General features: G+C 49.1%; 1 protein-coding gene across 1 annotated transcript in view; it reads left to right on the plus strand.

The window, feature by feature from the left end:
* The window catches only part of TESMIN (testis expressed metallothionein like protein), a 36,852-nt gene extending 29,871 nt beyond the window's left edge, over positions 1-6,981 (plus strand). The window contains exons 8-10 of the mRNA XM_038764960.1: positions 588-725; positions 3,818-3,993; positions 6,282-6,981. Coding sequence (XP_038620888.1) covers positions 588-725; positions 3,818-3,993; positions 6,282-6,444 — 477 coding nt within the window. The 3' untranslated portion in view covers positions 6,445-6,981. The remainder of the gene's footprint in view (positions 1-587; positions 726-3,817; positions 3,994-6,281) is intronic.
* The last annotated feature ends 9,021 nt before the right edge of the window (positions 6,982-16,002 follow it).

The raw sequence follows: 16,002 nt of genomic DNA on the forward strand, positions 1-16,002 counted from the left end.
AAAGTACAGACTCACCCTCTCCAACCGGATCATCTTTTTGGCCAGAAAAGCCGACTGCCTTCGAGTGGGTTTTCGGCAATGCAGATTTCCATTCTCATGAAAACGGACAAAGCTGGATGGGGCCCACGGTCCCCCAGCCCAGGGCTCTTGCTAGGGCCCGACAACAGCCATCGCAGGAGTGCAGACCCAGCCCAGGCACACTTACTGTCTTCCTCCCTCAGAGCATCGAATGGGCCCCGCGAGTCATCCACTCTCCTACAGCCATCAGGAGGTCCCTGGGATTGATTCGTTCACCACCTGCCCCCCATCACCCCCTTCCCCCCTCCCGCCCCCTCCCATCCGCTTCCGCCCCATTTCCAGTTCTTCCGGCTCTACTCCGCCTGCCCGGATCTAAAGAAGCTCACGGAGGTACCAGGGAGGGAGGGGATTGTGCACGAGGAACTAAGGCCCAAGGCAAGCGGAGGGCCGGCGGGGAAGGAAAACCCCACCCGACCAAGCGGGGCTCGCAGTCGACCCCGCCTGCGTCCATTCCGCAGGCCCAGAAACCCGGATTTCCCTCCCATTAGAATGTTCCCCTTCTCTTTTAGGCCTGTCTCAATCGCAATCCAGAAGCTTTCCAGCCCAAGATTGGGAAAGGGAAATTGGGAGAGGTTAAACCTCGACATAACAAAGGGTGTAACTGCAAGCGGTCGGGCTGCCTGAAGAATTACTGCGAATGCTTCGAGGTCAGTGGGAAAGATGTCGCCAAGGGTCTCCCGGGTGCATGCTACCTTGCACCTACCTTGCTATCTTCTAGACTGTGAGCCCACTGTTGGGTAGGGACCGTCTCTATATGTTGCCAACTTATACTTCCCGAGCGCTTAGTACAGTGCTCTGCACACAGTAAGCACTCAATAAATACAATTGATTGATTGATTGATTGATTGTCCTGACCCCAGTTGCCCTTGGTGCCCAAGAAACCCAGCCCGACCTGTAGAACCATATAGCTCTGTGAAGAGTCTTTAGCACCAGCCTCGCCACATAGACCTGGAGCAATCAATCAATCAATCAATCGTATTTATTGAGCACTTACTGTGTGCAGAGCACTGTACTAAGCCCTCGGGAAGTACAAGTTGGCAACATATAGAGACAGTCCCTACCCAACAGTGAGCTCACAGTCTAAAAGGGGGAGCAGGCAGCAGAACCATCACACTGCCCCCACCCCCACCCCCCCGGGGGAGGGAGGCCGCCCCTGGGCTGTCTGAGGTCTCCAAGAGTGACTTTTAGGAGCAGACAAGCATGGGGACTGGGAGACCGAAGGACCTGAGTTCTAATCCCCGCCCTGCCCACTTGTCTGCTGAGTGACCTTGGCGAAGTAATTTAACTTCTCTGAGTTTCAGTTTCCTCATCTGTTCAATGGGGATTCATTCAGTCATATTTAAGACTGTATTTAAGGAATTAAGACTGTGAGCCCCACATGGGACAGGGACTGTGTCCAACCTGATTAGCTTGTATCTCCTCAGCACTTAGTACAATTTCTGGCATATAGTAAGTGCTTCATAAATGCCATTATTGTCATTATTATACGGAGAAGCAGCATGGCCCAGAAGAAGGAGCACAGGCTTTGGAGTCAGAGGTCAGGGGTCCAAATCCCGGCTCCACCAACTGTCAGCTGTGTGACTTCGGGCAAGTCACTTAACTTCTCTGTGCCTCAGTTACCTCATCTGTAAAATGGGGATGAAGACTGTGAGCCCCCTGTGGGACAACCTGATCACCTTGTAACCTCCCCAGCACTTAGAACAGTGCTTTGCACATAGTAAGAGCTTAATAAATGCCATTATTATTATTATTATTATTATTATCATAAACAGCATGGCCTAGTGGATAGAGCACAGGCCTGAGAGTCAGTAGGTCATGAGTTCTAATTCTAGCTCCACCACCTGTCTGCTGTGTGACCCTGGGCAAGTCACTTCACCTCTCTGTACCTCAGTTTACCTCAGCTGTAAAATGGGAATTGAGACTGTGAGCCCTACATGGGACAGGAACTGTATCCAACCTAATTTGCTTCTGTAGACCTTAGTGCTTAGTGCAGTGTCTGGCACATAGTTAAGTGCTTAACAAATACCATGATTATTACTATTAATTACTAGGTGGGACAGGGACTGTGTCCAACCTGATTTGCTTATATCCCCCCCCCCCCCCCCCCCAGTGCTTAATACAGTGCCAGGCACATAGTAAGCACTTAACAAGTTCCACAGTTAGTATTATAATTCCTTCCTGCCCTTCCATGCCCCGCCCCGACCTCCACTCAGGCACTTAGGGGCAGAATCACTGTCCAACAGGGCAGGTGTCCCAGGTGGACAGCCCTGTTTCCACGGGCCTGGAGGAGCGGTGGCCAGCAACTGGGATGTGTGTACAGGCCCTCGGGGGCTGTCGACTGGGCAGCTGCCTCAAGTTGCCCAAGGAGAAGGTGGTGTCAGGCGGTGACTGTCGGATGGTTCGGGAAGTAGCCGAAGTGTCGCAGCCAGGCACCCCAAAGAAGAACAACAGAGTGGAAGGGTCTCGAGAGCAGGAAACCCGTCTACTGGTTCTGTCGAATTCTCTCAGGCGGTCGGTCGCTCAGTCAGTCGATTGTTCGGTCAGGCCAGTGCTCTGCGCATAGCATGTGCTCAGTAAACGTGACTGATTGGTCGAGGCTCTCCTCACCTCGGTGCTCTGGAAGGGCCTGTCATCTAGAAGCTTCCTGTGTTGGAAAAGGAAGATAAGTAAATGGCCACTCTCCTTGCCCTTTTCAGGACTCATAACCATTTCTACTTAAAGCTTCCTGGACCAAAGCTTTTGGCCGGGCCTGTGACACTTCCTGCCTAAAGTTCCCAAACATTTGAACAACTTGTAGCCAGTCACATTGCCCAGTGTGAAGTTGCCGGTTGCCAGGGAGAGAGGTGCAGAAACGGGGTGGTGGGGTGGGGTCGCGAAACTCCCATTACTGTCTCCTGGATCTCAGCTTGATAAGACTTCTCTCCTCTCACCCGTTCCTCTTTCCACTGATCAGTCAATCAGTGGTATTTATGGAGCGCTTACTATGTGCAGAGCACTGTATTCAGCGCTTGAGAAAGTACAGCAGAATTAGTAGACACGCTCCCTTGCCCATAAGAAGCTTACAGTATAAAGGGGAGACAGACATTAATTCATTCAATCGTATTTATTGAGCGCTTACTGTGTGCAGAGCACTGTACTAAGCGCTTGGTAAGTACAAGTCAGCAACATACGGAGACGGTCCCTACCCAGTAACGGGCTCACAGTCTATAGGGGGGAGACAGACAACAAAACAAGACATGTAGACAGGTGTCAAAATAGTCAGAACATTATTAATGTGAACAAATAAGTAATTTTTACAATATATAATGTAAAGATATGAAAATAAGTGCTGTGGGGTTGGGGGTGGGGAGAATATCAAACATCCTAAGGTCTCTGATCCAAATGCAAAGATGTTGCAGAAGGGAGAGTGAGCCGGGGAAAAGAGGACTTAATCGGGGAAGGCCCTCTTGGAGGAAATGTGACCTTAGTAATGCTTTTAAGGGGAAGAGAGAGTATATGGAGGGAGAGGGAGTTCCTGGCTCGGGGGAGAATGCGGTAAAGGGGTCAGCGGTGAGATAGACGAGATCGGGCCGTAGTGAGTAAGCTGGCGCCAGAGAAGCGGAGTGTGTGGGCTGAGCAGTAGTACGAGATCAGTGAGCTGAGGTAGGATTGAGTGCAACCTGACTGAGTGCTTAAATTTTCCTGTCTTTGAAGCAAAAAACCAACAGTTTCAGTTAACTCAGGGGTTTTGTCTTGCCAGGCTAAAATTATGTGTTCTTCTACCTGCAAATGCATCAGTTGCAAAAATTATGAAGAGAGCCCCCAGCGAAGAATTCTCTGGAACGGGCCCCACCCAGCAGTGCCTGGGAGTTTCGAAGGCGTCACTCTACTTTCGCCCTCTGAGCCTGCGGCCCCCCCTGAACAGGGAGCCAACAGGTAGGGCCCCTCGAAAGAGCTGCTCACAAGAAGGACAGACGGACATAGGTGATAAATGCAAAGAAATCTTCAAGCTGGTCAACTTTTTCCATGGCCTGTAAACATTCTCACCAGCACGTTCCTGTGTGAAGCCAGTGAATGTGTCAGTGGTGAGCCAGCCACCTCACAGCCCAGGGTAGAGCAGGTGAGGGGGCTTTCTCCGGAGCAGGCTGGGCTGCGCTCATTTCCTTTTCCACAAACTCCCTGGGCACCTGCAGTGGCCATTCTCTGATAGGCCCCGGCTCAGCACATTTATGGAAGTTCTCTCGGTTCTCCAGTTTCGATGAGACCTCCTTCCCATTCTCCTGGTTCCTTGTGCAATGGGGGAACCTGGTGTTCTCTGCTTCCAGCTTGTTCTCCAATAGGAGACTCTGTAGCTGGCTGGGCTTACCCTAATCTCTCCCCAGGACCGGTCCGTTCTGTCATGGTAGGCCCAGGGGGTCAAGGCAGAGGCGGAAGGTCCTTGCAGCCACTCCCCCCGAGGGCCCCTGTAGCTGGAAGAGAGGACCCTCACCATTGTTCACTCACCACCCTCCATGTGGCCTCTGGAGTTCCACCCAGGAACTGGTGGTGGCTACTGTGGCATCCTGCATGCCAACTAATCGATCCACCAGTCAATGGTATTTATTAACTGCTTACTGTATGCAGAGCACTGCACTAAGTATTTGGGGAAGTCCAATACAATTAGTGGACATGGTCCCTGCCCATAATGAGCTTGCAGTCTAGGGGGGGATTGGAGAGTGAGGAGAGAGAGGGGAAGCCCAGAGGCCAGCCAGGCAGCAGCTGCGAGCCAGACCCCTAGGGCCTAGGGGGAGGCAGGACCCAGGCGTCTGGCTTCCGGGAGAATCTGCAACCGGACTCTGGTAACACTGGGTCCGACCCTTCGATCCTGGTGGCAACTGACAGCCCTAGGCCTGAGCCAACCCAAGCCCTTACCGCTAGATATTCCACATCCTCAGGTTTCATTCACAAGTTCAAAGTCCTTTGAAAGTGGGACAGCGGTCAGTCAGAGAGGATTAGTCAATCCATCAAGAGGAGGTATCGAGCACCTGCTGTGGGCAGAGCTCTGCTATAAGCACTTGGAAGGGTATAATGGACATAGAAGATCCAATCTCTGCTCTCGAGGAATCTACAACCTAATCAATCAGTCAATCAACCATATTTATTGAGTGTTTACTGTGTGCAGGGCACTGAACTAAGTGCTTGGGAGAGTCCACATTCCTATCCCACAGTGAGCTTTCAGTCTAAGGGGGACTGTAACCTCACAAGGGAGACAGATCCAGAATGATTTGCACTTATCTCTCTTAGGTTTAACTTAGTATCTTTTAGGCATCTGAGGTACAGGAACCTGTTCATTTGTGCAAAGGAGTGGACTAAACCAGAGGTTCTCTGTAAGACCCAAAGACCAGGAACATTACTGGATCGGGGCCACCGTCTCTCTGGCCTGGCAGTCTGGCTCCGGCAGAGGCACTGGGATATGTAGGAGAGCCGGGTGCCGGTCGCTCCTCCCGGACCTTCAGTCAACCACCCACGTGGTTTAGGATGGACTGATCGACCCCCCTGACTTTGCCTTCCACCTCTCTAACTTTCCCTCTAGGAAGCCTTTTCTGGATCTTTCCCCAAAGAATGTGTCCAGACCCCTCTCCCAAAGTACTTTGGGAGAGGAAAGGTTGAAAGGAATCAGGCTGCCTAGTTTAAAGAAAAGGAAAAGGCTGAGGGTGATTTTTACATCGCTTGGGTCCATGAGAGGCAAAGGGTGTTTTTGAAAAGAGTTCTTAGTGGGAAGTCTCCATTTCTGGCCAGAATCTAACCAGGGCACATCAGACCCTTAGAGCCAACCCACATGGAAACATTGGCAGCGAAAACTTCAGATGGTCTTTAGCCGAGTCTCAGAACTGGTCCTAGGGAGGGTGACCCCGGCTTGCCTGTCCGACCCAGGGGCGGACCCTGCCTCTGCAGCCCGGCCCGGCCCCCTGCTGCTCTGAAGCCCTGGGGAGCCTCAATCCCTCCCAAAGTCCGGGCAGATGAGCAGCAGGAGGGGATAGCCGAGTGCAGAGACAGCCAAGCTGTTGGCCCGTCCCACCCCACTGCTTCCGCCTAGCATGTCTAGGGGCCAGACAGTGCCCCTCACTGGCTGAGACAGTGGTTTCTCCCTTTTCCCGTGACTCCCGTGGGTCCCCACCCCTCTCCTGACCTCATTTCTGGGGTCCCTCCCACATCAGCCGCTTAACCGGTTTGTTTCCTTACAGGACCCCTGGGCCGCACATCTCCTGGGAAGCAGTCAAAGCCACCTGTGCTCGTCTCCTGGCCCGGGGGAAAGAGGCCGAGCAAGCAAACTACCCCAAGTGTTTAGCAGAGCAGTTGATCCTGGAGGAGTTTGGGAGGTGTGTGTCGCAGATCTTCCAACAGTAGCTGAGTCCCCACGGGACTCGGAGTGGGGTTTGCGACCAAGAGGACGACAGGGATCGGAGAACCGCAGACCCGATATTTGACAAGTTGATAGTTTCACGTGACTCTCAGACAACACCTGCCCCAATGGCATCGGGGCACAGTTCCCACAGCGAAGTGCTGTGCCCACATTTCTGGCCCTCAGGCTGCTCCAGCGGCCTCCTCCCAGTCTCAGCAGAGGAAGGCTTTCCTCGACAGGGAGTAGTGCCGCTTGGACTGACTTGAGACCAGGGCCCCCCAACCCCCCACCCTCCCGACCTGGGGTTCCATGGGAGGATGGGCTCGGTCACTCTCCCTGCTCCTACCCAGACCCGCTGGGATGGCTGCCAGCCAGCGGGGCCGCTCAGGGAATGAAGCCCAGGGTGCTATCTATGCTGGGGCCGGCCGGCTGGTCCGGAGGACGCTCGATCCCGGCTGGCAGTCGCGTGATCGGAGAGAGCCTCCCGAGTCCGTGGCCCAGACTGCTGCTCTCTTCTCCTGCCGCAGCTCCTCTGGCCATGGGAAGGAAGATGGGCTGGGAGGGGTGGGAGTGGTGGGGTGGGGTGGGGGGCACAGCTACATGGGTACAGAGGGAACATGGCTGGAGCCAGTAGATCTCCAGAACTTCCAGTTTAGTTCAGGGATCTGGAAGATTCCTAATTCCAGTTACGTGATTTGAAAAAAAATCACATTTCCCACTTTTGTTGTTCATTGTTATTGCTAAGAGTTCTTGCTGTTTAGAGCACATAGTTTGGGTAATAAGAAATGCAGTAGTAAATAGACAAGAGAAGTAAATAAGGTGAGTTGGCCTCTTCTAGGTTCTGACTGAAAAAGAATGTGAAAACGGCTAATACCCACCAGTAGAAGCTACAACATGTTCAGAATTAAACTCACCCCTGTTTTATCCAATGCCTCTATGGAAATGATTGCTTCCACTTTTGGACTCAGTTTGCCGACATTCCGGTTTCAGCAATTCCCCACACATGAGGGGAGGTTTCTCACAGGCCTGTTCCCGAGGTGCAGAAGCATTGAGCACCTGCCTGGGGGTGGGAGGTGGAGCAGATAGGTGCCTGGAGGTGATCCCCTGGGGCTGGTCATGGCCCTCTCCCCTCTAGATCCCTCCCTGGATTCCATGACCCAACATGGAGCTGGCCCCGGACATCTCCGGCCCCCTCCCTCCCTCCCTCCTTCCCTGTGTTTTCCTAGCTGCTGTGTCACCCCCCCCCCCCCCCCACTCCAAACCGTAGCCTGGGGATCTGGCCTCATGTCACTTTCCCCACATTGGTTCTGCTTCCCACTCCCCATCCTCTCTCTCCCTCCCCACAAGCCTGACCCGAGGAGCTTTGACCACTTGGGCTACGGTGGTCTCTGACATCCTTGCAAACACCAGATAGGGACATGTCTGCCAGAAACACCTGCCAGAAACATGATGGCATCACATATGCCATTTTGTGGAAGAACCCAGATTTCATCCTCTCTGAGAGTGTGTCTCTAGGAGGATCCCTGCCCCCTCTCCCGCCCCCTGCTCCAAATTTATCCAGAGTTTTGTGGCAGAGATAGACTCCACATGAAATTTTAACGTTGGACTTGAAAGTGTTCAGTAGCAGTTGAGGGCCCACAAGGACCAGGATGGACAGGCAGACCGACAGAGCGGAGCATGGCCTCAAACCCCCATGGGCAGGTGGTCTTGGACATGTTTTATCTAGAGTAAGTTCCCTGTCCACAGGAAACTTATGCTCTATTTTGGGAGATAGAAATATTTAGAAGCAGAAGAGTTCTTTTATGTCCATTGTTAAAATTTCATATCCAGTCTCTCGCTGCCCCAAAGGCTCTGGATAAATTGGGGAAGGGTCAGGGACCCTCCTGGGGAAATGCTCTCAGAGAGGGCAAAATCTCCCATGATAGAGAGTAAGCTTTCTGTGGACTTACTCGAGAAGCAGTGTGGGCTAGTGGATAGAGCCTGGGCCTGGGAGTCAGAATGACTTGGGTTCTAATACTGGCTCTGCCACTTATCTCCTGTGTGACCTTGAGTAAATCAGTTAACTTCGCTGGACCTCAGTTACATCACCTGAAAAATGGGGATTAAGACTGTGAGCCTCATTAGACTGTGTCTAATCTGATTAGCGTGTCTCTACCCCAACAAAGGTAAGGAGAGGACAAAGTTTGGGAGGGAAGATAAGGAGCTCTGTCTTGGACATGTTGAGTTTGAGGTGGTGGGAAGACATCCAAGTAGAGTTGTCCTGAAGGCAGGAGGAGATGCGAGCCTGGAGGGAGGGAGAGAGAACAGGGGAGGAGATACAGTTATTTAAGCACTTACTCTGTGGCAGGCACTGTAATAGGTACTGGGGTAAATACAAGCTAATTGGGTTGGACACAGTTCATGTACCATGTACCATGTGCCCTGAGTCCACGGGGCTCAGTCTTAATCCTCTTTAACAGTTGAAGTAACTGAGGCATAGAAGTGATTTACCCAAGATTTCACAACAGTCAGCATGGCTCAGTGGAAAGAGCCCCAGCTTGGGAGTCAGAGGTCATGGGTTCTAATCCCTGCTCTGCCACATGTCTGCTGTGTGGCCTTGGGCAAGTCACCTAACTTCTCTGAGCCTCAGTTCCCTCATCTGTAAAATGGGGATTAAGACTGTGAGCCCCTCGTGGGACAACCTTATCACCTTGTATCCCCCCCAGCGCTTAGAACAGAGCTTTGCACATAGTAAGCGCTTAACAGATGCCATCATTATTATTTCTAGACTGAACCCATTGTTGGGTAGGGACCGTCTCTATATGTTGTCGACTTGTACTTCCCAAGCGCTTAGAACAGTACTATGTAAGCGCTCAATAAATATGATTGAATGAATATGGTAGAGCTGGGATTAGAACCCACATCCTCCGACTTTCAGGCCCAGGCTCTATCCACTAGGCCACAAGGCTTCTCGTGCTTGAAGCGGGGGAAAATAGTGTCCGCAAAAACTAGGCTGCTTCTCTCTGTGACTCTATTTCAGGGTGTGTCTCTCTTTCTGTATGTGCGTGTGTGTGTGTCTTCAAAGGCCAGGTTTCGGATGGGACCAGTCGAAAACCTCCAGCAAAGCGTCAGTTTCATCAGATACACCACGTTCTTCTGCCCCGGACGCAGAGGAGGCCTAAGCACTGAGTCCCATGTCGGCTTCACATCCTGTTGGTTCAGGCATTCATTCATTCATTCAATCGTATTTATTGAACACTTACTGTGTGCAGAGCACTGTACTAAGCACTTGGGAAGTTCAAGTGGGCAACATATAGAGACGGTCCCTACCCAACAACGGGCTCACAGTCTAGAAGGGGGAGACAGACGACAAAACAAAACATGTGGACAGGTGTCAAGTCGTCAGAACAAATAGAATTAAAGCTAAATGCATATTATTAACAAAATAAATAGAATAGTAAATATGTACAAGTAAAATAGAGTAATAAATCTGTACAAACATATATACAGGTGCTGTGGGGAGGGGAAGGAGGTAGGGCAGGGGCGTTGGGGAGGAGGAGAGGAAAAAGGGGGCTCAATCTGGAAAGGCCTCTTGGAAGAGGTGAGCTCTCAGTAGGGCTTTGAAGGGAGGAAGAGAGCTAGCTTGGTGGATGTGCGGAGGGAGGGCATTCCAGGCCAGGGGGATGACGTGGGCCGGGGGTCGACGGCGGGACAGGTGAGAACGAGGCCTAACGGTGAGGAGATTAGCGGTGGCAGAGGAGCAGAGGGTGTGGGCTGGGCTGGAGAAGGAGAGAAGGGAGGTGAGGTAGGAGGGGGCGAAGTGATGGACAGACTTGAAGCCGAGGGTGAGGAGTTTCTGCCTGATGCATAGGTTGATTGGTAGCCACTGGAGATTTTTGAGGAGGGGAGTAACATGCCCAGAGCGTTTCTGGACAAAGACAATCCGGGCAGCGGCGTGAAGTATGGATTGAAGTGGGGAGAGACAGGAGGATGGGAAATCGGAGAGGAGGCTGATACAGTAATCCAGACGGGATAAGTGCAGGGGTAGATACAAGCAAATTAAGTTGGACACAGTCACTGTCCCAAGTGGGGCTCACAGTCTCAATCCCCATTTTACAGATTCATTCATTCAGTTGTATTTATTGAGCACTTACTGTGTGCAGAGCACTGTACTAAGTGCTTGGGAAGTATAAATCAGCAACATATAGAGATGGCCCCTACCCAACAACGGGCTCACCGATAAGGTAACTGAGGCATAGAGAAGTGAAGTGACTTGCCCAAGGATTAGAATCCATGCCCTTCTGACTCAGCCCCCTGTTCTATCCGCTTCACCCTGCTGCTTCTCACATTGCTTCTCAAGCTGTTGTACCAGACTCTTCCAAGCACTTAGGACAGTACAGTGCTCTGCACCCAGTAAGCGCAAAAATAAATACCACCAATAGATTAATTAGACTGTGAGCTCATTGTGGGCAGGAATTGTCTTTCTTGCTGTACTGTACTTTCCCAAGCGCTTAGTACAGTGCTCTGCACACAGTAAGCTCTCAACAAATACGATTGAATGAGTGAATGATTGAATGAATAATGTCTCTTTCCCCCTTTAGACTCTGAGCTTATTGTGCACAGGGAAGGTATCTACTAACTCTCGTACATCATACTTTCCCAAGCGCTTAGTACCATGATATATGTTGGAACCTATTTGTTACTCTATTTTATTAGTACATATTCTATTTATTTTATCTTGTTAATATGTTTGGTTTTGTCATCTGTCTCCCCCTTCTAGACTGTGAGCCCGCTGTTAGGTAGGGACTCCTCTATATGTTGCCAACTTGGACTTCCCAAGCGCTTCGTACAGTGCTCTGCACACAGTAAGTGCTCAATAAATATGATTGAATGAATGAGCCCCCTCCCCCTCCCCCACAGCACCTGTATATATGTATATATGTTTGAGCGTATTTGTTACTCAATTTATTTATTTATTTTATTTGTGCATATTTATTCTATTTATTTTAGTTGTTTGTTAATATGTTTGGTTTTGTTGTCTGTCTCCCCCTTCTAGACTGTGAGCCCGCTGTTGGGTAGGGATCGTCTCTATATGTTGCCAACTTGGACTTCCCAAGCGCTTAGTACAGTGGTCTGCACACAGTAAGCGCTCAATAAATACGATTGAATGAATGAATGAATCCTCTGCATACAGTAAGAGCTCAATAAATGTGCTTGAATGACTGATTGATAGATTGACTGATTGATCAACCCTATCTCCGCAAAGAGCCCCCTTGGGGCAGACCCCCCTGTTGGCCTGCAGCTAAAGAACAGAGTGGAGCTCAGGGGTTTGCAATGTTGAAGGGCAGCCCCGCCCCCAGCCCCAATCAACCCAAGTGCTTCTAATTAAAGTGAGGAGGCACTGCCCCTTCGCGGGTCCAGGGGCCGTGGTCCCCTCCCTGCCCTATATAAGGCTCCTGAGCCAGCCCCACCCCAGTTTGGAAGACGATAGGAGACAGAGCGTGGTCCGCCGTGGGCCCAGGTAAGGAGGGGGGCTCTGGCTGTTCCAGCAAGAACCCTCCCCCCCTTTTTTAGGGTGGGTGTGGGATTGGGATTGTTGGGATTGCTGATGACTACCACTGTATTGATGATGATGATGATGAAGGTGGGGGAGGGCGTGCTGTTAGGGTGGGGCTGGTGGGGGTGATTCCAGGGTTTCAGAAATGACAAATATACATGTTGGGGGGCAAGGGAGGGTTTTTGGGGGCGCCTAATGGGTTGTGACATTGCTAACGATGTGTATATGATGTGCATTGCCTGGGGTTGGGGAGGATATGGGAAATTGGGGAGGGAGTGCGGGGGGATGATTGTTTTTGTTGGTTCAGGGCTGGGGGTCTGAGGAGGGAGGGAGGGGCTGGAGGCGGAGACCTGCCCTTACTGGTTGGGGGCGTATGTAGGCTGGATGGTGGGGGGTGGTTGGGGGAAGGTTTTGGGATCAGATAGCGTTGGGCTTGGGGAAACTCTGGCCTGGTTTTGGGGTGACTGCTGGACCTCGGGTCGAGGGTCCCGAAGGGCTGGGACAGAGGATGCCTTACTGACGGACGCATGGGGTGTGTGGGCTGAGTGTCAGGTGATGCATGCTCATTGTCTGTCTATGGCTGTCGGTTTGTCTACACCTCCTTGTGTCTGAACGTTGGTCTGTCTACCCCACTCCCTCTAAGAATAATAATGATGATGGTGTTTGTTAAGTGCTTACTCTGTGCCAAGCACTGTTCTAAGCACTAGGGTAGACACAAGGTAATCTAGTTGATCCACGTGGGGCTCATAGTCTTCATCCCCATTTTACAGATGAGGTAACTGAGGCACAGAGAAGTTGAGTGACTTGCCCAAAGTCACACAGCTGATAAGTGGCAGAGTTGGGTTAGAATCCACAACCTCTGACTCCCAAGCCCGGGATCTTTCCATTAAGCCATGCTGCTTCTCTAGTAAGAGGGCTGGGACACTGTCCTCTCCATTCATGAGAAGCAGCATGGCCTAGTGGGTAGAGCACAAGCCTGGGCATTAGAAAGACCTGTATTCTAATCCCAAATCCACCACTAGTCTGCTGTGTGACCGTGGGCGAGTCACTTCTTCTCTATGCCTCAGTTACCTCATCTGTAAAATGGGGATTAAAATTGGAAGTCCCATGTTTGACATGATGTAATAATAAATCTAATAATAACAATAATAAAACACAACAATATAGTATTATTACAATCATAATCACGTTATAGCAATCACATAATATATTATATATGATAGGACATACGTAAATAACAATATAATCACAACAGATATTATATTGTATACAATGACATCATATAATTACATAATACAGCATAATATAATTATATTACATAATTATATGATTATGTTATAACAAGATATGACATCTAATAGCAATTATATAACATGTTTATGTACTTATATAATATAATTACATATTATATAACACACACTATATTGTATAATTAGTATAATATAACACTATAATAATTATAATATTTATTATATTTTTATATCATCTTAGTATAGTAACCATATCATTTATTATATGCTATATAATTATATTGTATAATTATATCTTATGTAATTATGTAATTATACATCATATAACCACATATTACATAATACCTAATATATTATATAATCACATATTATATAGTACATAATATATCATATAATCACTATAAGATAATATAACCATAATAATGAATACTATGATAATGGAATTATAATATAGTGTTATATTATTGTAGTAATTGTTTGATATATAATACATTATGTATTATATATTGCATAATACACAATATATCATATATAATACACTATATAATACTATAACAAAATAAAATATAGCACTATGATTATTATACATATCCTATTTTATTAATTATATACTATATGATATCTAAACATAATATACAATTATATAATATAATTATAATCATTATAATGATAACACATATAACAATCTAATAATAAAAATAATCATAATGATCTAATGGTAATAGACTGCGTCAAGCACGGTTCTAAGGTCTTGGGTAGATACAAGGTAATCAGGTTGATCACAGTCCAGTAAGCTTGTACCTATCCTTATGCTTAGTAGAGTGCCCGACACACCGGAAACACTTAACAGATAGCATAAACAAAGAACCCAGAACTTAAAGTGGTGCCGTAAGCCCAGAAGGTAGTGGTCGAGGGCAGAGAGGGGCTGCCCCTGCCGTAGCTGTGGTACCGGATTGGGTGGTCCCGCCCCTGCAGGGTTGTAGGCGAGGAGCCCGTGTTTGTGGGCAGAGACCGTGTCGCTTCCTCGGGGCTGGGAGTGGGGGGTTAGAGGGTGGGGGGCTGCTTCCTGCTCCATCTCTGTTCTTACCCTTTTCTCTTCCCACCAGTTGTAAGGAATTATAGACAACAGACTACTGCATCAGCCTCCTCTCTGATCTCCCATCCTCGTGTCTCTCCCCACTTCAATCCATACTTCATGCTGCTACCCGGATTGTGTTTGTCCAGAAACGCTCTGGGCATGTTACTCCCCTCCTCAAAAATCTCCAGTGGCTACCAATCAATCTGCCCATCAGGCAGAAACTCCTCACCCTGGGCTTCAAGGCTGTCCATCCCCTCGCCCCCTCCTACCTCACCTCCCTTCTCTCCTTCTCCAGCCCAGCCCGCACCCTCCGCTCCTCTGCCGCTGATCTCCTCACTGTACCTCGTTCTCGCCCGTCCCGCCATCGACCCCTGGCCCACGTCATCCCCCGGGCCTGGAATGCCCTCCCTCTGCCCATCCGCCAAGCTAGCTCTCTTCCTCCCTTCAAGACCCTACTGAGAGCTCACCTCCTCCAGGAGGCCTTCCCAGACTGAGCCCCTTCCTTCCTCTCTCCCTCGTCCCCCTCTCCATCCCCCCATCTTACCTCCTTCCCTTCCCCACAGCACCTGTATATATGTATATATGTTTGTACATATTTATTACTCTATTTATTTTACTTGTACATATCTATTCTATTTATTTTATTTTGTTAGTATGTTTGGTTTTGCTCTCTGTCTCCCCCTTTTAGACTGCGAGCCCACTGTTGGGTAGGGACTGTCTCTATATGTTGCCAACTTGTACTTCCCAAGCGCTTAGTACAGTGCTTTGCACACAGTAAATGCTCAATAAATACGATTGATTGATTGATCAAAGAGGGAAGAAGCTTGGATACAGGGACAAACACTAAACCACTAATGCAAAGTGGGGGTGGTGATAATAAGCATTTAGTCATTTAATGTTTGTGTGTATGTGTGTATGCACATGCGTCAACTTGTGTTGGAAATAGACCTCATTTTGATTTAGTGGCTGTATTGGCTGTCATCGTTTGGATAGAATAGATCCTCAACATTTGCTTTCCCCCTTTAGACTGTAAGCTCTGGGAGGGCAGGGAAAGTGTCAACCAATTCTTTTGTGCTCTAGCGCTTAGTACACAGTTTAATACACAGCTCTGTGCACAGTAAGTGCTCAACAAATACCACTGTTTGATTGCTTTCCATAATATCGACATCCTGATTGCTGCCAGATGGTTTTGCAATGGAAAAGTTTAGGCCAAGGTAAGGGCAGGGTCATCAATATGTAAGAGAAAGAAAAGGTCTGGATTAGGGGGAGCCTAGATAACAAAAATTATGTTGGATACTAGTATATTGAAATAAATGTACACTGAAGAATGACCAAAATTAAACCAGGACACTTAAAAACTCACATAGGACATTGTATAGGACATGGTGAGAAGCAGTGGGCTCAGTGGAAAGAGCCCGGGCTTTGGAGTCAGAGGTCATAGGTTCAAACCCCAGCTCTGCCGCTTGTCAGCTGTGTGACTTTGGGCAAGTCACTTAACTTCTCTGGGCCTCGGTTACCTCATGTGTAAAATGGGGATTAAGACTGTGAGCCCCCCGAGGGACAACCTGATCACCTTGTAAGCTCCCTGGCGCTTAGAACAGTGCTTTGCACATAGTAAGCACTTATTAAATGCCATCATCATCATCATCATCCTGTGTCCAGAGCATTGGACTAAGTGCATGGGAGAGCGCAGTACAAT

This window comes from Tachyglossus aculeatus, chromosome 22 (assembly GCF_015852505.1).
Source record: "Tachyglossus aculeatus isolate mTacAcu1 chromosome 22, mTacAcu1.pri, whole genome shotgun sequence".
NCBI classification, from domain to species: domain Eukaryota; kingdom Metazoa; phylum Chordata; class Mammalia; order Monotremata; family Tachyglossidae; genus Tachyglossus; species Tachyglossus aculeatus.